Below are 26,450 nucleotides of genomic sequence, written 5' to 3' on the forward strand. Positions count from 1 at the left end.
ACATGTATAACTTGCCAACGATTTCGGCCGCCCCAGCGATCTAACTAACGATCTCGTTGGTCGCTGGGACGCTGTCACACAGCAGCTATTTCAACGATCCACACTCAACGATACACACTTTGAGGGACTGTACTGTGACAGAAAGGCGTACATAAAATTACCTTTCCGCGCCCACTCATCTTCGATTGGTGGACGCTACTGCGTTCTGATTGGCCGGGGGTTTTTAAAAAGGCGACGTTGGGGCAATTCCGCTCCCTTGTTCCTATCTGCGCTTTGCTTTCGGATCGTAGCAGTGTTCTCCGGGCAAGTTTCGTCCATCTGGGATTTGTTGAAGCCTTGTCAGCGTCCTGATTTTTGGATCCTAGTTGCGTTCTACTGCTGTGATTCCATTCATTTGTGGATTTTCTTCAGCTGTGACTGAACATTGACTTTTGGGTTTTTCAGGCACTGTATTGTTTTGTTTCCACAGTAAGTTATTTTAGTGGATTTTTATCACACTCAATAAGTATATATTTGCTTATATATTGGAGGCCATTTTTAGTCAGCAAATGGTGTGTAGTACTTTTTACTTTGTTTGAAAATGTTTCATGTATGCTCACTGTATTGCTATCCTTTTCAGATGGCTTTCAAAAGTGAAGAGTTTGTGAGGGAAATGATTGACCTCTACCGCTCCCTGCCGTGCCTTTGGCAAATAAAATCAACAGACTACTGCAATAGAGAGAAAAAGAGGGAGGCCTACCAGCAATTGATTTCCCTCTTTAAAAGGCATGGCCCCAACGAGAAGGTGGATGAAGAGCTGGTGAAGAGAAAGATCCAGGGTCTACGTACCGTATATAAGAAAGAACTCAACCGGGTGGAGAAATCAAAGAAGTCAGGTACCGGCACAGATGAGGTTTATGTGCCGACATTATGGTATTATGATTTGCTTGCCTTCACCCGTGACCAGGAGCTACCTCGGCGAATGGTGTGTACGATACGGCAGACCCCGGAAGAAGACCCCGACATACGGACTGACTCCCCTGTTGAAGATGTAAGTACCTTCTTTGCTTCCCTGTAAATAGCATTTATACTTTCAATGTACATGCCATAGTTTAGCCGCCCCTCATATTTGTTTTTTAGTGCACGTGTACCCATGCTGGTCATAACATACCTGCTGGATGTTGTAACCAAATCTTAACTTTATTTTTGTGTTCCCACAGCACCATTGGCAAGATGACGACATCTCGGCTACGGAACGTGGTATGGAGGAGGCGAGTGTTATGTCAAGGAATGAGGAACCTATGGCATCGGTGAATGAAGACCCTATGGCCTCTACAAGTGAAGACCTTGTGCCTCGGCGACAGAGAAAATCAAGGAAAAGAAAGGCCAGCTTGCCGCCATCGCCAGATCTAGTATCTCTGGCGAACAAGATTCTACTTCTGCAGACCCAGGCCAAGCGGGACAGCTTTGCAACATATGCTGGCGAGAGACTACAGAGGCTGGATGACCGACAGAGGGCGCATGCAGAAAGGGTCATGTTTGAGACTTTAAATAAAGCGGCAGCCGGTGAACTTAATGAAACGTCTACTGTACATACTCTGATTGACCCTGGCCATTTTCAACAACATTCTTGGACCCATAGGCCGGACCCACTTCACAGCACACCAGTGCAGAGGATCCGGCGTCCACAAAGCCTTGCCCCCCCCCCACAGTATCCCATGTGTTCTGATTCTTTTGTTTCCCCCAGGCACGGATACACAAATACAGGTAATCGATATGAAGAACTGTAGTGATGTTTCATTTCAATTTTTTTTTATCATTTTGTAAATATTGTTAATTTAATACTTATTTAAATTGTTAAAATTGTTTATATTTTTGTTTGTTTATAAAAACAAGGTTTATTGTCCTCTTTTTTAACTTTACCCCTGCCCTCTGATCTCACCCTGATTGAAATAAAAATGTTTTTTGGTTGCCTTATTTTCTGCTTTACCTCTTCCCGAGGGTGGGACCCCTCACCCCTGCCCTCCGATCCCTTCCCAATCTCCGTTCCCTCCCCTCCATTCTCTACCGTCTATTCCCATCCCTGCTCTCCGCTGGTGATCACCTCCTCCCCTTCTCCTCCTCCGGCTCCAGGCTTTATCACCTGTCTTCTGTCTTTTCCCTGTGTCCTCTGGTCTTCTTCACAGCTGGTTTTCTTCCCCTCCTCTTCCTACTTCCCTTCTTTTAGTCTTTGGGGTCATAGTCATGGTGCACGGTATGGCAATGATCTGCCATACCATGCACTATGAGTCTGACTCAGATTATAGGTTGTATATACTAGATTCTTGATAGGGCGTTGATCCAGGGAACTAGTCTGATTGCCGTATGTGGAGTCAGGAAGGAATTTTTTTTCCCAAAACGGAGCATGGTTTTTTTTTGCCTTCCTCTGGATCAACATGTTAGGTCTTCCTTATAGTTTTCATACTATGTTCCTATTCTTTCCTCTTCTCTCTTCTTCTTGAATTAGCTGGCATCTGTGAAAGCCGACTTCAGACGGCTTTCCTGCCCCCACACAACTTCAGCTAATAATATCAATAAGTAGGCGGCAATGAAAGCCGACTTCAGACGGCTTTCCTGCCCCTACACTACTTCAGCTGATAACATCAATTAGTAGACAGCTATTAAAGCCGACTTCAGACGGCTTTCCTGCCCCCACACAACTTCAGCTGATAATATCAATAAGTAGGCGGCAATGAAAGCCGACTTCAGACGGCTTTCCTGCCCCTACACTACTTCAGCTGATAACATCAATTAGTAGACAGCTATTAAAGCCGACTTCAGACGGCTTTCATGCCCCCACACAACTTCAGCTGATAACATCAATTTGCAGGCGGCTATTAAAGCCGACTTCAGACGGCTTTCCTGCCCCTACACAACTTCAGCTGATAACATCAATAAGCAGGAGGGTGTGAAAGCCGACTTTGGAGTGGGCTTTACTGCCCCTGCACTGCTTGTTTTAGGCAGTATCACACAGGATAGGATTAGATACACAACCCGTCAGGCAGTATCACACAGGATAGGATTAGATACACAACCCTTTAGGCAGTATCACACAGGATAGGATTAGATACACAACCCGTCAGGCAGTATCACACAGGATAGGATTAGATACACAACTCTTTAGGCAGTATCACACAGGATAGGATTAGATACACAACCCGTCAGGCAGTATCACACAGGATAGGATTAGATACACAACACGTCAGGCAGTATCACACAGGATAGGATTAGATACACAACTCTTTAGGCAGTATCACACAGGATAGGATTAGATACACAACCCTTTAGGCAGTATCACACAGGATAGGATTAGATACACAACCCGTCAGGCAGTATCACACAGGATAGGATTAGATACACAACTCTTTAGGCAGTATCACACAGGATAGGATTAGATACACAACCCTTTAGGCAGTATCATACAGGATAGGATTAGATACACAACCCGTCAGGCAGTATCACACAGGATAGGATTAGATACACAACCCTTTAGGCAGTATCACACAGGATAGGATTAGATACACAACCCGTCAGGCAGTATCACACAGGATAGGATTAGATACACAACTCTTTAGGCAGTATCACACAGGATAGGATTAGATACACAACCCTTTAGGCCGTATCATACAGGATAGGATTAGATACACAACCCGTCAGGCAGTATCACACAGGATAGGATTAGATACACAACTCTTTAGGCAGTATCACACAGGATAGGATTAGATACACAACCCTTTAGGTAGTATCATACAGGATAGGATTAGATACACAACCCGTCAGGCAGTATCACACAGGATAGGATTAGATGTAACAAAGTGTAGACAATAGTGGATATAAACTAATTTTTTTTTATAAAAATATAAAAAATATAACCAACCAAATAATATCAACTACATAACAAAAAATAAGTTATTGGCTGCCGTGACGGTCATGGGCTGCCACAAATCTTGCCAGCATCACTCCGTGCTGGTGGATCTCTTCACTCAGTCTCCGTTGTGACGCCAGGAGATCTTGTAGTGTTGGGATTTCTACGGAGGTAATAGTTAAACTTAAAAGTCCAATAATTCTGTACATTCATCAAATTAAGGCTATGTGCCCACGATGCACCACTCCCGGGTACCATCCGCACATTAGAACGCGCTAATTACGCAAGTACAGATGCAGTATTGCGGAATTGGCGCATTATAATGCAAGTCAATGGCGGCGCAAAAAAACCACCTTATGCAAAATAATTGGTAGTGCTGCGTTTTTTTCCGCAATGATAATGTGCAGCGGAAATTTCCGGAGCATGTGCACAGCACATGCAGATTATCATTGGGGAACATGGCAGACCTTCTACCATGCGCTTTTAATGCGTTTCCACAGCAGCAAAAACGCTGCAGAAACACCTTAAAAAACGCATCGTGGGCACACAGCCTATCAGGTACATGTTTGGTATTTAACACTTACGGTTTTCAGGTTGCTCGGATGATGACGAGCTTAAGGACCACCCGGATCCCCTGGCACCACCGGCTAGAGAAAGACACAACACTTAATAGTACATGACAGCCCTATACTTTCCAAGTTGTATGGACCGTATTTTATGTCAAAGCATTACCGAAAGATGAAGCTGCACCTATATCACGGAGTGATGCTGGCGAGCTGGCAGAGGAATGCTGCTGGGGCTCCAGGGCTGGAGGTGACTCCCTTGGGGGCTCTGGGGCTGCAGGCGCTGGAAAACAAATAACATTAGATACCTAAGGTGATTGCAGTTGTAACTAATGTGCTGCCATATATTGTGTTAACATATTTTAAAACCACTCACCACGGCGGGACAGGGTCCGTGACCGGATGCTGACGATTCGGTCGGCAGACCTATATTTCAGGTCCGCCAGCTTTTTACGGATTTGTGTAGCAGAGCGCTGCACCCCAAATCTCCGGACCAGGCCCCGACCGATCCTCTGCAGCACCGCCTGTTTATGGAGCACTGGATGCTCAGAGTGCACATGGCACTCATAATCAAGTGCATCCAGGTGCTCCACAAGGTAGCACACCTCAGCATCACCCCAAGGAGATGCCCTGACCCTGGATGCCATAATGCTCTTAATAAGCTAGGCCGCAACTACGTCGTTAGACCCGCCCACGACGCATGAACGTCGGTAACCACGCCCACGACGCATGAACGTCGCCAATAAACCCGCGGTTTATTAGAGAACCCTATTGTGACTTGAATTATTAGCGTGTCGGACTAGAGACGCTGTATTGATAATGCGACGTCTGTAGAACGCAGCAGTGTCTCTATTGTGACGGTCACACAGGAATACTGGTGTTTAGGTGGTTTTATGTAGAAATATGTATCTATATTTTTATGTAGGTATGCATACTTCTGTGTCTGTGAGTATGTGTGTGTATATCTGGTTATCTGTATATAAGTGTGGATATGGGTGTAGATTTTTATGTATCTGAATATGTATGTGTATATGGATGTGTATATGGATGTATACATACGAGTACAACAGTGGCGTACCACCATTGGTGGCAGGCCACATAACTGCTATGGGGCCCGTGGCCGTAGGGGGCCCGTGAGCCAGCGGACCCCATAGCAGTCTCCCCCATTCTGGAGTAGTAAGTATGTATTTATATATTTTTGTAAATCAGTCAGTACTGATAATACTGGAGGACTGGGGCTGCCTTTTACCCTATGGGGGGCTGCATTATACTGTGTGCTCTCCCATCCTGGTATACAGGGCTGCGGAGTCGATAAGCCAAACCGACTCCTCAATTTCCATTACTCCGACTCCACCTCCCTCATACATGGCTCATGTGATACATTAGGGTCATTACACTGTGCATGTGGAGGCTAAAAAGGAGGAAGTCACCATCGGGGTATCATACTGTGTTAAGGGGGACACTTTTGTTGGCATCACATTTTTATGGGGCTATGAAAGAGTAATTTAGGAGTTCAGAAAGGAAGAAAGGCTGGAAGGTTGTGGGATCTGCTCTTCTGTGTCCCCAACAATTATTTTCTTTTTTTTTTTTTTTTTTTTGTGGGGGGGGTCCCAATTATAACTTCTGCTATGAGCTCCCATGATTCCTATGTCCGCCCCTGGAGTACACGTATGTGTATACGGGCCCTTACTATTGAAACAATGATAAACAAATCTTTTGCAAAGTTAAACACAGTTTATTACACAAATCAATACAAAACTGAAAGTAGTGTATAATTGTCAGTAGTTGCCCACTATAAGTTCTGATGTTGCCAAGTAACAGCACCAGGACCGTTAAAATACTGGCAGTAGTTGTCGCGGCTGGTTTTCGCATCCTGGGTGTTTCTGCCATATCCCACTGGTTGAAGGCCTGCAATTGCAGGATCGTTTGCACGCCATTCACCGAGCTCCACTTCCCCATTGGCTAGGTCCACAGAGTCCACGAAGCCAGGCGGACAGTACGTAATTGCATCACGTCGACGAAGAAAGTTGTGAAGTGTGCAACAGGCCAAAACAACAGAGTCTATTGATGTAAGCTTCATGTTAATTGGCGTGTGAAAAACTCTGAAGCGGTTGGCCATGATACCGAAGGCATTTTCGACAACACGACGTGCCCTTGACAAACGATAATTGAAAATTCTTCTTTCCTGGGTAAGACTTTTTTGGGGGAACGGTTTAATAAGATTGGGATGAAGTGGGAAGGCTTCATCGCCGACAAAAACAAAATTAAGGTTACCTGTAGTCTCTGAGTTGGGAGGCAAGTGTAGGTCACAGTTGTCCAATCGCTCTCCAAAAAGTGTGTGCTCTAAAACACCACCATCAGAAACCCTGCCGTTCATGCCAACATCTACATTTATAAATTCGTAACTGGCATTAACAAGGGCCATCATGATGATGCTGAAATAGCCCTTATAATTATAAAAATAGGATCCGCTATTTGGTGGCTGAGTGATTCGGACATGTTTCCCGTCCAAAGCCCCACCACAGTTAGGGAACTGCCACAGCTGCTCAAAATCAGAGGCAATCTTTTTCCATTCCTCCTCCGTGTTGGGAAACTGTATGTAACTACGTAGACTGTGGTAAATTGCATTACATGTCTCCGGGATTAGAACACTGAGCATGGGCCTGGAAATGGCTGCAGAAAAATGCAAGTCTTGGAGTGAGCGTCCGGTGGCCAGGAATCTCAGTGTGACTGCCAATCTTTCATCTGCCGGAATGGCAGCACGCATCGCTGTATCCTTCCGTTGAATACGTGGCGTAACTCGTTCCAATAACTCTTTAAAAGATTCCTCTGACATCCTCAGATAGTTGCGGAAATCATGAGGATTCTTCTCCTGAAGCTCTCTTACAAGTTGCATGTGGGACAATTCAGACCTCTTCTGCAGCCACTCTCTGGTCCACATGCGATGCTTTCGTTTGGAACGCCTCTGTAGCTCCCTTGCCTCATCTTGACGCCGAGCTTCCTCAACCAGCAATGCAGCAACCACAATAGCACACTGCCCGTCGTCCATGATGTGCAAACTGCAAACATAACATGAAAAGATGAGAACACTTTCAACAAAACAATTAACACAAGTATTGAAACTGTATATAAAAAATATCATGGAAAACCATATTCCATTCTGTTAGTGAGCATGACAGAAAATGCGCTATGTGGGTGCATGTGCATGAGACCCCTAAAATATCTGCCCATGCAAAAGCATACATATATATATATACAAATAGAAGCCAAGCCCTCCCTCCCTGAAAAGCAAAGATAACAGATAATTAGTAAATGTGATAAAAGAATAAAAATGGAAACGCATCTGAGACCTCAAACAATACCTACCTTACTAAAGATGTCTGATATGTTCAAAGCGGAGTCACAGCTGGAGAACGCTGCAATGATCCGCAAAAATCAGCACTAGTCCAATGAACGGATATTAGCAGCCCGGAGAACTCTGGTAGGATCTGCAATAAAGCACGAGGTCAGAAACAAAGGACGGAATCGCTATTCTGTTGCCTTCTTTATGCGCGTCCGGAAATGAGAACGCCGTAGCGACCACCAATCGGGGACGAGGGGCGCGGAATAGTCCAATTTATACACGCCTACGTGTCTCAGTTCTGAATCGCTGGACGAGGTCGTTGGCTAGGTGTCAAATACAGCGATGCACACTGCCCAGCGGGAGTGCAACGACCCAGGAATGGTCCAGGGAGCTTTGTAACGATCAACGATCTCGCAGCAGGGGCCTGATCGTTGGTACCGGTCAAACGTAGCGAGATCGCTAGCGATGTCGCTGTTGCGTCACAAAACCCGTGACGTATCAACGATCTCGCTAGCGATCTCGTTATGTGTGACAGGGCCTAGGCACAGTAAGCTGGGGGAGGGAGGGGTGAGCTCTTCTGCCGATTCAGGGGGCTGAACCCTGTGCAGGAGAAAGGGAAGATTCATTGCTAGTCACATTGAGAGCTGGGTGGTATCACGGGCTGCGGTCGTGATATCCATCATCCGAAGGAGCATATGCTGTGACTGCCAACATACCGGCGGGAGATACAAAAAGCTGTGGGCCAACAAAAAGTTTGGGGACAGTGGGTATCACCTGGAACGGGGTAGTGGAACTACTGAGTCCAGGTTGGAAACTCGAAGGACTAAGAGAATTGCCTGTTGGACATTTACCTGGAATTGCTGTTCACCATGGTCAGAAGGAATAAAACTAATTGCATCGATAACCTGCCTAGGTGATTATTAAAATCCACAACCGCACATCTTTACAAGTCCCTGTATGTCAGACGACACATTGTAAGAGCTGATATAAGATGTACATAACAGCCATTCATCAATTACCAATATCACCTCAAGTGATCAGCATCCAAGTTTATACAAACAACTAGCTATTGAACCCATTCTACGCCCGGGTGGTGAGCATTTTTATTGGTATATGGTCTCCCATGTTGTTATGTGCTGCCCCCCTCCTGGTATTTGTGCTGCCCCCATCATGTCCCCACCATCCTATCCCGGTATGCGTGGCTCCCCTCATCCCCGATCCCGGTATGTGTGGCTCCCCTCATCCCCGATCTCGGTATGCGTGGCTCCCCTCATCCCCGATCTCGGTATGCGCGGCTCCCCTCATCCCCGATCCCGGTATGCACGGCTCCCCTCATTCCCGATCCCGGTATGCGCGGCTCCCCTCATCCCCGATCCCGGTATGCGCGACTCCCCTCATCCCCGATCCCGGTATGCGCGACTCCCCTCATCCCCGATCCCGGTATGCGCGACTCCCCTCATCCCCGATCCCGGTATGCGCGGCTCCCCTCATCCCCGATCCCGGTATGCGCGGCTCCCCTCATCTCTGATCCCGGTATGCGCGGCTCCCCTCATCTCTGATCCCGGTATGCGCGGCTCCCTCATCCCCGATCCCGGTATGCGTGGCTCCCCTCATCTCCGATCCCGGTATGCGCGGCTCCCCTCATCCCCGATCCCGGTATGCGTGGCTCCCCTCATCCCCGATCCCTGTATGCGTGGCTCCCCTCATCCCCGATCCCGGTATGCGTGGCTCCCCTCATCCCCGATCCCGGTATGCGTGGCTCCCCTCATCCCCGATCCCGGTATGCGTGGCTCCCCTCATCCCCGATCCCGGTATGCGTGGCTCCCCTCATCCCCGATCCCGGTATGCGTGGCTCCCCTCATCCCCGATCCCGGTATGCGTGGCTCCCCTCATCCCCACAATCCTGGTATGCGTGGTACCCCTCATCCCCCCAATCCTGGTATGTGTGGTACCCCTCATCCCCCCAATCCTGGTATGTGTGGTACCCCTCATCCCCCCAATCCTGGTATGTGTGGTACCCCTCACCTAACAATCCTGGTATATACATGGTCCCCTCACCACTTTCACACTGTACACACATACCAAAAAAAACTAAACAGTTATACTCACCTTTCTTCCCTGTGCTCCAGCGCTGCAGCGTCCTGTTCTGCCGGAGGCCAGGGAGGAGTGTGGCGTCGGAGCACCGCGCTGTCCGGCGCCATTTTGCTGAAGACACACTGTAAATGTGTCTTCAGTAAAATGACGCCGGATAGCGCTGTGCGCACGCGCCAGTTCGACGCCTTCACTCCGCCCCCGGTCTCCAGCGAAGAGAGGCGCCGCGGCAACGCTCCTACCGGTCAGGTAAGTTTGTAAGTATGGCGCCGGAGATGGCGGTATGCGTTCAGTGTCTACGCATACCGCCATCTCCGGCGCCATACCTCCTCTTACCTGTAACGGCTGGATGCCTGCTTCTGTCTGGAACCGGACTGCGCGTCACGCATGCGCAGTCTATCGGGGCTTCGGACAGAGACACGCTTAGCCGGTTATATTATAGATAGCTTGTGTTGAGCAACCAAATAAGAACAGAAGTTAAAAAGTCAACATAAAAATAAAGGTATATTGCTCTTGGCCATCAGAAAGTATGCCTGGCATAATTTAGAAGAAAAGCCGGGTTGTCACATACCTCCCCCTTCTTAATTAGCCAGAAGTGATAGGTTTCCTATCACCCTTATTGGGATCAGTCCATGTGAAGACCCGGGGCCTTCTGTGGGCATAACGCTACTCAGACAACACAGGGTGAGGGTAAAACAGCACGCCAATACTTTTTTGAGCCACAAAGCGGACCGTAAACACATAGAACAGACCCAGCAAATACCAAAGATGGTACAACATTACACAGTATCACCCTTCCTTCTCCACCCACCTGGGATAGAACAGCCGTGACTAGAGACTTCCAGGGCCGACTACCTCAACCAGTGGCCCCCCGCTTCTAGGGGGCCAAAACAGAGAGAAGATAGCGGCAAGCTTAGGAAACTAGCAGTCCATCGAGGTACAAGGCCAGGAGACCCGAGCGTCCCAACCTGGCCGACTACCTCAACCAGTGGCCCTCCGCTTCTGGTGGGCCTCCCCAGAGGGTAGGTAGCGGCAAGCTTAGGAAGCTAGCATTCCATCGAGGTACAAGGCCAGGAGACCAAAGGGTCCCAACCTGGCCTCTCTGAGAGTTTCCATGGGGCAGGCAACCGGTGGGTCCCTCTTGGCAAGTCCAAATGTATCCATGGGTTCTAGGCGACCGGTGGGTCCCTCCCAGCAACCCCAAAACAACATATCCATGGGACCAGGTGACTTTTTTGTCCTCTCCTGGACTCCCCAAAATGTATCCATGTCTCTCTGATGGTTAATGGAGCAGATCTGAATCTTTCAAGTCAGGGCCGGTACCCTTAGGCTAGAATCATATACAATTCAAATCTGTGTCTCTTTGGATGCCATGCAATCCATCTGTTGTCCTGAATGATTCCTCATTCTCCTTCTAAAGTCTTTCTGATGTTCCTTGATTCTCTGTCTCAAGTCTCATTCTGTCTCCAGCACTACAGACATCCCTGTTTATATTTACATCTGTGTGAGGTCATCAGGCACAGGTAAGAGGTAAAGGTGCAGGGCTCTTATTGTTTGAGCTAATCTATTTACATAGTTGGTATCACAGGGGCTGTTGTAAATAGCTGGCTTTTAGTACAATTTGTCATTAGTATAGTAAACATGATTGTTTCCAAAAGAATAGAATTCAACATTCAGGGTTATACAAATACTGGTCTGTTCTTATTGACCAGACACAACTACACAAAGATAATAGGGTATTTCTTTTGGATTAACAAATCTAAACGTCTGGCTTATTAAGATTTTACTCTTTATCGTCACATGGGGTATCAGCGTACTCAGGAGACATTGTATAACAAATTGTGTTGTGAAATTTCTCCTGTTACCCTTGTGAAAATGCAAAACTTGGGGCTAAAAAAACATTTTTGTGGGAAAAATGTGATTTGTTTATTTTCACATCTCAATGCTGTAAACTTATGTGAAGCACTGGGGGTTAAAGGGACTCACCACACATCTAGATACATTCCTTGAGGGCTCTAGTTTCCAAAATGGGGTCACTTGTGATGGGTTTCCACTAGTGATGAGCGAGCATGCTCTACACTATTTGATACTTGCCTGAGCATCTCAGTGCTCAAGATGCTCGGTGCTCGTCCTGTATTTTTGAAATGCTCGGGCGTCAGCTCGAGTCACCACCCCACATGTTTGGCGCTGTTTAGACAGCAAATTAACATGCAGGGATTGACTCCCAGTCACTGCAATGCAGCAGCCATGTTGGTTGTGGCATTACAGTGATTAGCTGGCCGCATAGTGTCATCGGGTCTATATAACACCCAGACACTAAGCTCGTCACAATCTACCTGTCAGACAGGCAGAGTAGGGAGAGGTGCTGCTGAGTCAGGGAGAGAATTGGCGTTTATTCTAGAGAGGTGTTCCACACTATTATAAATCTAAACTAACAGTCTTTCTAAGGACTAATTCTGATGCATATTAATCCTGGTGATAGAAGTAGTTAGGTAGGCAGAGTTTGTGGAGAGCGTATTGTAATGCAGCGGCTTGCGGCATTACTGTAATGGTCCAGGGTGTGTTCTGGCTGACCATGTACCTCTCCCTCAGGTGACTGATCACATGACTGTGACATCAGCACAGGTCCTATGCACACAGAAGGACTGATCACATGACTGTGACATCAGCACAGGTCCTCTGTGCACTGGAGGATATATAAATCTTGGTGCTTTTGAAACAGGGTGGGTGTGAAAGGCGTGAGGCCTGTTCCCTGTGTGTGGGACACCGTTAGAGTGTGAGGCCTCGTGAAGCCTGAAAGGCAGAGACTGGATCCCCCTGTGTTTAGGATGACAGTAGCTTTGGAGGGCGAAAGGCCTGGTCCCTGTGTGGGCTGGATCTTCCCTGTGTTTTGAGATACCAGTAGCCTTTGAAGGTACGAGGCCCGGAGGCCCATCTAGGAAGCTGTGAAGCCACAGCGGTGGCAGAACTGAGCTGAGAGAAGCAGCTAAAACCCGGCAAAGGTAAAAACGCTGCTTGATGTGGACATTTATATTGTTACCTTGCTGAAGGCTGTAACTGGAGCCGAGTGGACATATCTGTCACTGGAAAAGCTCTTGTACATTATATGTGTAATATGTCGGCGAGCCACTGAGATGGACTCGGTTATGAGCGGTTTATGATAAATAATAAACTGCTGGATTGTGAAATACCGGAAAGACGTTGCATGTGTGCTTTAATTGACCCGATGAAGCGAGTGCCCCTCAGCATGATGACTAGTGCTGCCTTACAGTATACAACAGAATAGGGTCCATTGCACATTCTTTCTGCTGCTGTTACTCATATCCATAGCCCTAGAGATGTGGTGCCCAGGGGATGGGGACTACTCGGCGCCTGGGCCTTGATGCTTGGTCTTGGGGGATGCCGCGGTGGTCGGCTCCCGGGCCCATACCCTGGGGTCTCTCTTAAAAAAAGGGGAAATCAAATGTCAAAGTTCGTGACGCCACCCTAAGGTTCACCAGCGCTGCGGCAGTCCACTGAGGCCGGTGTTAAAGCAGCTTGGGTGGTATAGCTCCCCACAGGTGGAGCTGGGCCTCAGGGCAGTGTACGAAGGGGGGATGCAGGACAGAGGGGACCCAGCCGGGTGAGGGCAAGAATGGGAGCACACAAGAAAGTCGCTTCTGTACCTTTACTGGGATTAGTTCAGGAACACCCCGGAGCACACTAGGGTGAGGGGTGCACGTCCGGATTCTCCCCAGTGAGCGGGTGTACGGCCTCCTGTTTCTTGCCTCTCTGTAGTAAGTTTCTGACCTGCCTGGAGCTAGGCCTAACTTGGTTTCTTTCCTGCACCGGCAGATCCTGTGGTAGGGCCTTCTGTTGGAGTACGCACTCCCTGATATATGGGGCCTCGGTAACTCCTGACCCTGGTATAACAGTCAGCGTTTGGTATTCCTGGGACATGTAGTTCACCAGGGGTTCTGGTTGTCTTCTGCTGGGTGTAAAGAATCCCTGAAGACTCGGACCCGGTGTTCGGGATATGATTTCTGGGGTGAGCTGGTAAAGCTCCTCTGCCCCCAATGCTACTCACTACTCTAGCCTTCGGCCTACTCGGGCCCTCACTAGGCTATACACACTGACAGTTGGCTGGCTGCCTCTTCTGCTCTCTGAGCGTCAGCAACGCTCCTAGCTCACTTAACTCGAGCTGCTTGAGTCTGACTAAGCTCCACTGCAGACTGACCTGTTTCTCTGTCTCACTCTGCAGGAACTGGCTGTGGACTCCAGACTGTTCTGTCTCAACTCACTTCCTGAGGAGAACTAACTAACTCTCTAACTCCACCCTCCTTTATATATCCCTATCCGGGCTCCCTCTGGTGGACTGAGGTAGGGTGGAGGTGTGTGTATGCTCTGAGGGCCTCTTGTGGAGAAATCCTTTAATGCACCCCTCCAGGATCTGTGGCTGCATGCACAGCAGGGCGTCACATTCCCCCCCGAGTTGAACTCAGCACTCCCGGGCTGAAGCACATTTTGTAACAATAAACATTATCAATCTTCCCTTTATGGGAGGTTAGGACACTTTGAATGTTGCATAACCAAAACATGGATAAATATGTATATATAGTTCAATAAACAGTAGGCCGTGAGCAACCAGAAAGTCCAAGTCTCTTCCGGAAAGGTTGCTCAAAAGGGGCACTCCAGGGAGTGCAAATATGTACAAAGGAAGTCTTTGGGCTGCACAAAGTCCTCAGCCACAGAGTTTTTAGATACCCAAGCGGGTAAGGGGAAGCAAGTAAGTAAGTGTCCATTTCACTTGGATTGTCCATTAGAGGGGCAAAATATAAGTTAAAGGCATATAAAAGGCAATAAATACATAGCAATACATACACAGTATAATGCAATATTATACAATACAATACCCCAGGGGTAACTATTAGTGTTGAGCGAGCATGCTCGACACTGCTCGGTACTCACCCGAGCATCACGCTACATGCAGGGATTGCCAGCCAGTCACTGTAATGCCGCAGCCATGTTGTTTGTGGGCATTACAGTGATTGGCTGGCCGCACAGCGTCACCTCGAGTATTTAAAACCGGGCGCCGCCATCTTGGACACAGACGTTCCGGATCAGACAGTGTAGGGACAGCGCTGCTGAGCTAGGGAGAGATTTTTCCTGCGAAATAGTTAGTGTAGGGTCTGTAAATGCTGCCAGAACAAACAAACAGTCCTTCTCAGGACTAATATCCATTCCAGATATCAGGCAAGCAGGCTGTATAGGAGACGCAGTGGTTATACCAGCAAACGCTGCATTACAGTCCTGTGTGCTCCTGTTTCTGAAATTGCTGGACTTAGCTGCACATCTCGGGGGCCAGTAAAAATCCTTTTTTTTCATCTAAATCCTCCTTTTTTTTTTCTTCCTACACACTGTACAAATACCCGTCTTATTAACCTATTGGTGTCCGCCCCCCCCCCCCCCCCCCCCAAAAAAAAAAGTGTGTCTGATTTTTCAGACACAAATATATCTGTTGAAAAGAGTCTGGTATAGGCCACAGAAGCAGAAGTGTGGTTTTGCAGTTCCTTTGGTATCTAAAAAAAAACAGCTTGAGTGTGTCGCTCACTGTTCAGCCGCAAATCTGTATTTTTAAAAAAGTCTGGTATATACACCAGTAAATTAAAACTGTGGTTTTGCTGTTCCATGGTAAAAAATCTCTATTATCCTGCTTTTCGCATTTTTTGCAGTAAAAAAAAACAGTAGTGTCTCCTGAGTGTTCTGACACAAAAATATATCTGTTGAAAATAGTCTGGTGTATGCCTGACAAATCCCAGTGTGGTTTTGCAGTTCTACGGGTAAAATCTCTGTAGTATCCAGTTTTTGGCCTTTGGTATCTAAAAAAAAAAACAGTTTGAGTGTGTCGCTCACTGTTCAGCCGCAAATCTATATATTTTAAAAAGTGTGGTATACACCAGTAAACAATAACTGTGGTTTTGCCATTCCACAGTAAAAAATCTCTATTATTCAGGTTTTGGTATTTTTTCTGTAAGGAAAAACAGTAATAGTTTCTCCCTGATTGCTCTGATTGTTTAAAAGAGTCGGGTGTAGGCCAGAGAAATAGAACTGTGGTTTTCCTCTTCCACGGTTCTAATCTACTTTTTATTACCCTTTTTCCCTTGATAGTGCGAGTGTAAGCTATTTTACTTCCTTTACAATGGGCAAGGCGCGTGGCAAGGGTCGTGGAACTGGACGTTCTGGTGATGGTGCGTGCAGAGGACGGGGCCGTGGCCAAGGTGAAAATGTGCCACAACCAACAGCCATATCTTCTCGCTCCCACTTCTTGACTGAATTACTAGGGAAGCACAGAACAACACCAGTATTGCGAACTGATCAGTGTGAACAGGTTATTAATTGGATAACAGCTAATACTTCCAGTTACCTGGGCACCACCACCTCCGGTCTGTCTTCCACACGGTCAACTCTTAGTAGCCGTGAGTCTCGACCGCATACTCCTCCTCACCCTGATGCTCCTTCCTCCCACCATGCCAAGTGTCGTCAGACAGCAATTGATCCCACACTTGGACACTCTGAAGAGCTGTTCACTGGTCCATTTCCATATTTGTGCCTCTCGCCTGCTACGCTTGAAGTGGTGGAAGAGGAGATCCCATGTAGCGATGCCCAAATATTTGAACAGCCACGGCCACAGGAAGTCGACGCTGGCAATTTGTCACAAGAGGTGTACGATGACGAGACACAATTACCAGGAAGTGAGGAGGAGCATCGTGGTGCGCAAGTGGAAGTGGAGGAGGTGGTGGATGATCTAGTAACTGACCCAAAGTGGCAGGAGGACATGCAGAGTGAGGCCAGCAGCACATAGGGGGAGGGAGGCAGAGTACCCCAACAGGCAGGAAGAAGCAGTGTGGTGGCCGCAGACAGAAGGAGGGCAACCGTTCCCCGTAACACCAACACGAGGGACGTTGCCAGTACAAGCGGTAGGTCTTCCAGAGTCTGGAATTTTTTAAAGACTCTGCTGATAACCCCAAAAAGGCCATTTGCACCACCTGCCATGCCAGCATCAGCAGGGCTGACAAAACTACCAGCCTGACCACCACCAGCATGATCAGGCACATGGCAGCAAAGCACCCGACTTTGTGGGGCGAACCCCAGGGTCCACGACCAGTGTCAGCGGGTGTCACCACTGCTTCTTCCGCTGTTGTGCGTGCAATATAACCCCCTGTTGTGTGTGCAAGGCAATCCCCTGTCCATACTGCATGTAAAGATGCCCCCTCCTCTCAGTCTTCACTTGTTATGGCAGTTTCTCAAGAAACTGCATCAATGTCCACGTCCCACCGCAGCGTTCAATTGTCCATATCCCAGACCTTTGAACGAAAGTGGAAATTCGCAGCTAACGCCCCACAGGCCACAGTCCTAAATTCGCACATTTCACGACTGCTTGTGTTGGAAATGCTGCATTTTAGGCTGATGGAGACGGAATCCTTCCGCAACCTTATGGCAGTGGCCGTCCCTCAGTACTCGGTCCCCAGCCGACACTATTTTGCCCGGTGTGCAGCAGCCCTTGCTGTGGTGCAGCAGCGTTTGCAGCTTCCGGCACACCGACTGGTGTGTGATGTCCCCACACGTTGGAACTCTACCCTCCACATGTTGCAAAGGATTTGTGAGCAGTTGTGGAGTACCAGCTGCAACAAGGCCGTCGATATTCAGGTCAGACTCCACACATAAGACCTCATGAGTGGACCTGGATGTCTGACATATGTACCATCCTGACAAACTTTGAGGAGGCCACCAAGATGGTGAGTGGCGATGACGCCATCATTAGTGTCAGCACTTGTCTGTCTTTTGCAACGCTCTCTGCAGAGAATTAAAGAGGAGGCATTGCAGCCAGAGTATGATGAGATGGATCAAGAAGCCGTAGTGGGCGATTACACACAGCCCAGCCTCATCTCATCCCAACGTGCCTTGGGGGACAATGAGAGAGAGGAGGAGGAAGAACAGGAGCTGTTATCTTGCGCTGTAGACAGTAGTACCTGTACAAGTGTCATAACGTCGGTTCAGCGTGGGTGGCCTGAGGACAGGGGGGAGGAGGAGGAGGAGAAGGAGAGCATGGTCAGTCGTCATCTTGGTGAGGACACGGAAATCTTGCCCGTTACCAGTCTGGCATTCATGTCTGACTTTCTTACACTGATTTAACCGTGACCCAGTAATTACTGGTTGGTGACACTTTGTAGACCCCCGCTATAAGGAGAACTTTCACTCTCTTATTCCTGAGGTGGAGAGGTCTACAAAAATGGGCCAGTACCAGAAGGCCCTTGCTGCAGAACTGTTAAAAAAAATTCCGATCTCAACACGCTAGCGGCAGAGGTCACAGTTCGTTGACCAACCAAAGCGTACAAGCGAGAGAGAGGCAACTCCAATCCAGCAGAGGCAGGGGAACACTGTCAACATTCTGGGACAGTTTTCTCAGACCCTGCCTTCGGACAGACCCTGAGGCGCTGGGTACTCTCACAAGGAGTGGAAAGTTTCAAAAGATGGTGAGGGAGTACCTTGCCGACCGTACCAGCGTCCTCTGTGATTCCTCTGTGCCTTTTAATTATTGTGTATCCAAGCTGGACACTTGGAATGAACTCGCTCTGTACGCCTTGGAGGTCCTGGCCTGCGCTGCCGCTAGCGTGTTATCAGAGCGTGTTTTTAGTGCCGCTGGGGGAATTATACCTGATAAGCGCACTCGCCTGTCAACTGACAATGCTGACAATGCTGACAAGCTGACCCTTATCAAAATGAACAAGGGCTGGATTGGGCCAGATTTCTCATCACCACCAAATGTCAGCAGAGTAACATAAAGTCAAATCCACTGTGTTATTTCGGGAGGTGTATTCACATGCACCGCTTCACAACCACACATGGGTATACGCTTCCTTATTTCGGCTGTTGTTTGCTCTTCTCCTTATCCTCAGCCTCCACCACCACTATACCACCAGGATGACAGAGGTCCATGTTGCCATTATTGAAAGTTCCTCCGTCCTTATTTTTGTCATCTTTTGCTTGGAAGGCATAAGCAAAGACTGTGGGAGAACCACTCACCAATAATGGGAATAATATTTTTAAGATGCTGCACTGTATGGCTCTTGGAAGGGGCATTAATAGCATCTTGTTATACCACTCTGACCTCCACGTCTCTACTGAAGGGGCATTAAGAGTTTTTAGATACCCAAGCGGGTAAGGGGAAGCAAATAAGTAAGTGTCCATTTCACTTGGATTGTTCATTAGAGGGGCAAAATATAAGTTAAATGCATATAAAAGGCAATAAATACATAGCAATACATACACAGGATAACGCAATAATATACAGTATTATACAATACAATACCCCAGGGGTAACTATTAGTGTTGAGCGAGCATGCTCGACACTGCTCGGTACTCGCCCGAGCATCACGCTACATGCAGTGATTGCCAGCCAGTCACTGTAATGCCGCAGCCATGTTTGTGGGCATTACAGTGATTGGCTGGCCGCGCAGCGTTACGTCGAGTATGTAAAACCGGGCGCCACCATCTTGGACACAGACTCTCCGGATCAGACAGTGTAGGGACAGCGCTGCTGAGCTAGGGACAGATTTTTCTTGCGAAATAGTTAGTGTAGGGTCTGTAAATGCTGCCAGAACAAACAAACAGTCCTTCTCAGGACTAATATCCATCCCAGATATCAGGCAGGCTGTATAGGAGACACAGTGGTTATACCAGCAAACGCTGCATTACAGTCCTGTGTGCTCCTGTTTCTGAAATTGCTGGACTTAGCTGCAGGTCTCGGGGGCCATCCACGTCTTTTGTAAGGGGCATTAAAAGCGTCTTGTTATACCACTCTGACCTCCACGTCTCTTCTGAGGGGCATTAAAAGCGTCTTGTTATACCACTCTGACCTCCATGTCTCTTCTGAGGGGCATTAAAAGCGTCTTGTTATACCACTCTGACCTACAAATCTCTTGTAAGTGGCATTAAAAGCATCTTGTTATACCACTCTGACCTCCACGTCTCTTGTAAGGGGCATTAAAAGCATCTGGTTATACCACTCTGACATCCACGTCTCTTGTAAGGGGCATTAAAAGCGTCTTGTTATACCACTTTGACCTACACATCTCTTGTAAGGGGCATTAAAAGCATCTTGTTATACCACTCTGACATCCACGTCTCTTCTGAGGGCCATTAAAACCGTCTTGTTATACCGCTCTGACCTCCACGTCTCTTGTAAGTGGCATTAAAAGCGTCTTGTTATACCACTCTGACATCCACGTCACTTGTAAGGGGCATTAAAAGCGTTTTGTTATACCACTCTGACCTCCACGTCTCTTCTGAAGGGCATTAAAAGCGTCTTGTTATACCACTCTGACCTCCACGTCTCTTGTAAGGGGTCATTAAAAGGGTCTTGTTATACCACTCTGACATCCAAGTCTCTTGTAAGGGGCATTAAAAGCATCTTGTTATAGCACTCTGACCTCCACGTCTCTTGTAAGGGGCATTAAAAGCGTCTTGTTATACCACTCTGAACTCCACGTCTCTTGTAAGGGGCATTAAAAGCGTCTTGTTATACCACTCTGACATCCATGTCTCTTGTAAGGGGCATTAAAAGCGTCTTGTTATACCACTCTGACCTCCACGTCTCTTCTGAAGGGCATTAAAAGCGTCTTGTTATACCACTCTGACCTCCACGTCTCTTGTAAGGGGCATTAAAAGGGTCTTGTTTTACCACTCTGACATCCACGTCTCTTGTAAGGGGCATTAAAAGCGTCTTGTTATACCACTCTGACCTCCACGTCTCTTGTAAGGGGCATTAAATGAATCTTGTTATACCACTCTGACCTCCACGTCTCTTGTAAGGGGCATTAAAAGCATCTTGTTATACCACTCTGACATCCACTTCTCTTGTAAGGGGCATTAAAAGCGTCTTGTTATACCACTCTGACATTCACATCTCTTGTAAGGGGCATTAAAAGCGTCTTGTTATATCACTCTGACATCCACGTCTCTTGTAAGGGGCATTAAAAGCGTCTTGTTATACCACTCTAACCTATACATCTCTTGTAAGGGGCATTAAAAGCGTCTTGTTATACCACTCTGACATCCACGTCTCTTGTAAGGGGCATTAAAAGCGTCTTGTTATACCACTCTGACCTCCACATCTCTTCTGAAGGGCATTAAAAGAGTCTTGTTATACCTCTCTGACCTCCAAGTCTCTTGTAAGGGGCATTAAAAGGGTCTTGTTATACCACTCTGACATCCATGGCTCTTTTAAGGGGCATTAAAAGCGTCTTATTATACCACTCTGACCTCCACGTCTCTTTTAAGGGGCATTAAAAGCATCTTGTTATACCACTCTGACCTTCACGTCTCTTGTAAGGGGCATTAAAATCGTCTTGTTATACCACTCTGACATCCACGTCTCTTGTAAGGGGAATTAAAAGCGTCTTGTTATACCTCTCTGACCTCCACGTCTCATCTGAGGGCCATTAAAACCGTCTTGTTATACCACTCTTACCTCCACGTCTCTTCTGAGGGCCATTAAAACCGTCTTGTTATACCTCTCTGACCTCCACATCTCTTCTGAGGGGCATTAAAAGCGTCTAGTTATACCACTCTGACCTCCACGTCTCTTGTAAGGGGCATTAAAAGCGTCTTGTTATACCACTCTGACATCCACGTCTCTTGTAAGGGGCATTAAAAGCGTCTTGTTATACCACTCTGACCTCCACATCTCTTCTGAAGGGCATTAAAAGCGTCTTGTTATACCTCTCTGACCTCCACGTCTCTTGTAAGGGGCATTAAAAGGGTCTTGTTATACCACTCTGACATCCACGTCTCTTGTAAGGGGCATTAAAAGCATTTTGTTATAGCATTCTGACCTCCACGTCTCTTGTAAGGGGCATTAAAAGCGTCTTGTTATACCACTCTGACATCCACGTCTCTTGTAAGGGGCATTAAAAGCGTCTTGTTACACCACTCTGACATCCATGGCTCTTTCAACGGGCATTAAAAGCGTCTTGTTATACCACTCTGACCTCCACGTCTCTTCTGAAGGGCATTAAAAGGGTCTTGTTATACCACTCTGACATCCACGTCTCTTGTAAGGGGCATTAAAAGGGTCTTGTTATACCACTCTGACCTCCACGTCTCTTGTAAGGGGCATTAAAAGCATCTTGTTATACCACTCTGACCTCCACATCTCTTCTGAGGGGCATTAAAAGCGTCTTTTTATACCACTCTAACCTCCACGTCTCTTGTAATGGGCATTAAAAGCATCTTGTTATACCACCCTGACCTCCACGTCTCTTGTAAGGGGCATTAAAAGCGTCTTGTTATACCATTCTGACCTCCACATCTCTTCTGAGGGGCATTAAAACCGTCTTGTTTTACCACTCTGACCTCCACGTCTCTTCTTAGGGGCATTAAAAGTGTCTTGTTATACCACTCTGACCTCCACGTCTCTTCTGAGGGCCATTAAAACCGTCTTGTTATACCTCTCTGACCTCCACGTCTCTTGTAAGTGGCATTAAAAGCGTCTTGTTATACCACTCTGACATCCACGTCACTTGTAAGGGGCATTAAAAGCGTTTTGTTATACCACTCTGACCTCCACGTCTCTTCTGAAGGGCATTAAAAGCGTCTTGTTATACCACTCTGACCTCCACGTCTCTTGTAAGGGGCAGTAAAAGGGTCTTGTTATACCACTCTGACATCCAAGTCTCTTGTAAGGGGCATTAAAAGCATCTTGTTATAGCACTCTGACCTCCACGTCTCTTGTAAGGGGCATTAAAAGCGTCTTGTTATACCACTCTGAACTCCACGTCTCTTGTAAGGGGCATTAAAAGCGTCTTGTTATACCACTCTGACATCCATGTCTCTTGTAAGGGGCATTAAAAGCGTCTTGTTATACCACTCTGACCTCCACGTCTCTTCTGAAGGGCATTAAAAGCGTCTTGTTATACCACTCTGACCTCCACGTCTCTTGTAAGGGGCATTAAAAGGGTCTTGCTTTACCACTCTGACATCCACGTCTCTTGTAAGGGGCATTAAAAGCGTCTTGTTATACCACTCTGACCTCCACGTCTCTTGTAAGGGGCATTAAATGCATTTTGTTATACCACTCTGACCTCCACGTCTCTTGTAAGGGGCATTAAAAGCATCTTGTTATACCACTCTGACATCCACTTCTCTTGTAAGGGGCATTAAAAGCGTCTTGTTATACCACTCTGACATTCACATCTCTTGTAAGGGGCATTAAAAGCGTCTTGTTATACCACTCTGACATCCACGTCTCTTGTAAGGGGCATTAAAAGCGTCTTGTTATACCACTCTAACCTACACATCTCTTGTAAGGGGCATTAAAAGCGTCTTGTTATACCACTCTGACATCCACGTCTCTTGTAAGGGGCATTAAAAGCGTCTTGTTATACCACTCTGACCTCCACATCTCTTCTGAAGGGCATTAAAAGAGTCTTGTTATACCTCTCTGACCTCCAAGTCTCTTGTAAGGGGCATTAAAAGGGTCTTGTTATACCACTCTGACATCCAAATCTCTTCTAAGGGGCATTAAAAGCGTTTTGTTATAGCATTCTGACCTCCACGTCTCTTGTAAGGGGCATTAAAAGCGTCTTGTTATACCACTCTGACATCCAAGGCTCTTTTAAGGGGCATTAAAAGCGTCTTATTATACCACTCTGACCTCCACGTCTCTTTTAAGGGGCATTAAAAGCATCTTGTTATACCACTCTGACCTTCACGTCTCTTGTAAGGGGCATTAAAAGCGTCTTGTTATACCACTCTGACATCCACGTCTCTTGTAAGGGGACTTAAAAGCGTCTTGTTATACCTCTCTGACCTCCACGTCTCATCTGAGGGCCATTAAAACCGTCTTGTTATACCACTCTGACCTCCACGTCTCTTCTGAGGGCCATTAAAACCGTCTTGTTATACCTCTCTGACCTCCACATCTCTTCTGAGGGGCATTAAAAGCGTCTAGTTATACCACTCTGACCTCCACGTCTCTTGTAAGGGGCATTAAAAGCGTCTTGTTATACCACTCTGACATCCACGTCTCTTGTAAGGGGCATTAAAAGCGTCTTGTTATACCACTCTGACCTCCACATCTCTTCTGAAGGGCATTAAAAGCGTCTTGTTATACCTCTCTGACCTCCACGTCTCTTGTAAGGGGCATTAAAAGGGTCTTGTTATACCACTCTGACATCCACGTCTCTTGTAAGGGGCATTAAAAGCATTTTGTTATAGCATTCTGACCTCCACGTCTCTTGTAAGGGGCATTAAAAGCGTCTTGTTATACCACTCTGACATCCACGTCTCTTGTAAGGGGCATTAAAAGCGTCTTGTTACACCACTCTGACATCCATGGCTCTTTCAACGGGCATTAAAAGCGTCTTGTTATACCACTCTGACCTCCACGTCTCTTCTGAAGGGCATTAAAAGGGTCTTGTTATACCACTCTGACATCCACGTCTCTTGTAAGGGGCATTAAAAGGGTCTTGTTATACCACTCTGACCTCCACGTCTCTTGTAAGGGGCATTAAAAGCATCTTGTTATACCACTCTGACCTCCACATCTCTTCTGAGGGGCATTAAAAGCGTCTTTTTATACCACTCTGACCTCCACGTCTCTTGTAATGGGCATTAAAAGCATCTTGTTATACCACCCTGACCTCCACGTCTCTTGTAAGGGGCATTAAAAGCGTCTTGTTATACCATTCTGACCTCCACATCTCTTCTGAGGGGCATTAAAACCGTCTTGTTTTACCACTCTGACCTCCACGTCTCTTCTTAGGGGCATTAAAAGTGTCTTGTTATACCACTCTGACCTCCACGTCTCTTCTGAGGGCCATTAAAACCGTCTTGTTATACCTCTCTGACCTCCACGTCTCTTGTAAGTGGCATTAAAAGCGTCTTGTTATACCACTCTGACATCCACGTCACTTGTAAGGGGCATTAAAAGCGTTTTGTTATACCACTCTGACCTCCACGTCTCTTCTGAAGGGCATTAAAAGCGTCTTGTTATACCACTCTGACCTCCACGTCTCTTGTAAGGGGCAGTAAAAGGGTCTTGTTATACCACTCTGACATCCAAGTCTCTTGTAAGGGGCATTAAAAGCATCTTGTTATAGCACTCTGACCTCCACGTCTCTTGTAAGGGGCATTAAAAGCGTCTTGTTATACCACTCTGAACTCCACGTCTCTTGTAAGGGGCATTAAAAGCGTCTTGTTATACCACTCTGACATCCATGTCTCTTGTAAGGGGCATTAAAAGCGTCTTGTTATACCACTCTGACCTCCACGTCTCTTCTGAAGGGCATTAAAAGCGTCTTGTTATACCACTCTGACCTCCACGTCTCTTGTAAGGGGCATTAAAAGGGTCTTGCTTTACCACTCTGACATCCACGTCTCTTGTAAGAGGCATTAAAAGCGTCTTGTTATACCACTCTGACCTCCACGTCTCTTGTAAGGGGCATTAAATGCATTTTGTTATACCACTCTGACCTCCACGTCTCTTGTAAGGGGCATTAAAAGCATCTTGTTATACCACTCTGACATCCACTTCTCTTGTAAGGGGCGTTAAAAGCGTCTTGTTATACCACTCTGACATTCACATCTCTTGTAAGGGGCATTAAAAGCGTCTTGTTATACCACTCTGACATCCACGTCTCTTGTAAGGGGCATTAAAAGCGTCTTGTTATACCACTCTAACCTACACATCTCTTGTAAGGGGCATTAAAAGCGTCTTGTTATACCACTCTGACATCCACGTCTCTTGTAAGGGGCATTAAAAGCGTCTTGTTATACCACTCTGACCTCCACATCTCTTCTGAAGGGCATTAAAAGAGTCTTGTTATACCTCTCTGACCTCCAAGTCTCTTGTAAGGGGCATTAAAAGCGTCTTGTTATACCACTCTGACATCCAAATCTCTTCTAAGGGGCATTAAAAGCGTTTTGTTATAGCATTCTGACCTCCACGTCTCTTGTAAGGGGCATTAAAAGCGTCTTGTTATACCACTCTGACATCCAAGGCTCTTTTAAGGGGCATTAAAAGCGTCTTATTATACCACTCTTACCTCCACGTCTCTTTTAAGGGGCATTAAAAGCATCTTGTTATACCACTCTGACCTTCACGTCTCTTGTAAGGGGCATTAAAAGCGTCTTGTTATACCACTCTGACATCCACGTCTCTTGTAAGGGGACTTAAAAGCGACTTGTTATACCTCTCTGACCTCCACGTCTCATCTGAGGGCCATTAAAACCGTCTTGTTATACCACTCTGACCTCCACGTCTCTTCTGAGGGCCATTAAAACCGTCTTGTTATACCTCTCTGACCTCCACATCTCTTCTGAGGGGCATTAAAAGCGTCTAGTTATACCACTCTGACCTCCACGTCTCTTGTAAGGGGCATTAAAAGCGTCTTGTTATACCACTCTGACATCCACGTCATTTGTAAGGGGCATTAAAAGCGTTTTGTTATACCACTCTGACCTCCACGTCTCTTCTGAAGGGCATTAAAAGCGTCTTGTTATACCACTCTGACCTCCACGTCTCTTGTAA

The 26,450-nt window shown here is 47.0% G+C and overlaps 1 protein-coding gene across 1 annotated transcript; it reads left to right on the forward strand.

Annotated features, from left to right (window-relative positions):
• Positions 1–530: 530 nt before the first annotated feature.
• Positions 531–1,930, forward strand: LOC141221126 (uncharacterized). The gene is made up of 2 exons (XM_073666480.1): positions 531–1,030; positions 1,200–1,930. The coding sequence occupies exons 1-2, from the start codon at positions 581–583 to the stop codon at positions 1,767–1,769; spliced, it is 1,020 nt and encodes a 339-aa protein (XP_073522581.1). The 5' UTR covers positions 531–580; the 3' UTR covers positions 1,770–1,930.
• Positions 1,931–26,450: the final 24,520 nt, after the last annotated feature.

The sequence above is a fragment of the Phyllobates terribilis genome, unplaced genomic scaffold, assembly GCF_046119375.1.
Source record: "Phyllobates terribilis strain yellow unplaced genomic scaffold, ASM4611937v1 Scaffold_318__1_contigs__length_2195899, whole genome shotgun sequence".
NCBI classification, from domain to species: domain Eukaryota; kingdom Metazoa; phylum Chordata; class Amphibia; order Anura; family Dendrobatidae; genus Phyllobates; species Phyllobates terribilis.

Coding starts and splice junctions, on each gene's coding strand:
- LOC141221126 (XM_073666480.1), top strand. CDS start 581: ATGTTTCATGTATGCTCACTGTATTGCTATCCTTTTCAGATGGCTTTC. Junction 1,031..1,199: donor CTGACTCCCCTGTTGAAGAT/GTAAGTACCTTC, acceptor GTGTTCCCACAG/CACCATTGGCAAGATGACGA.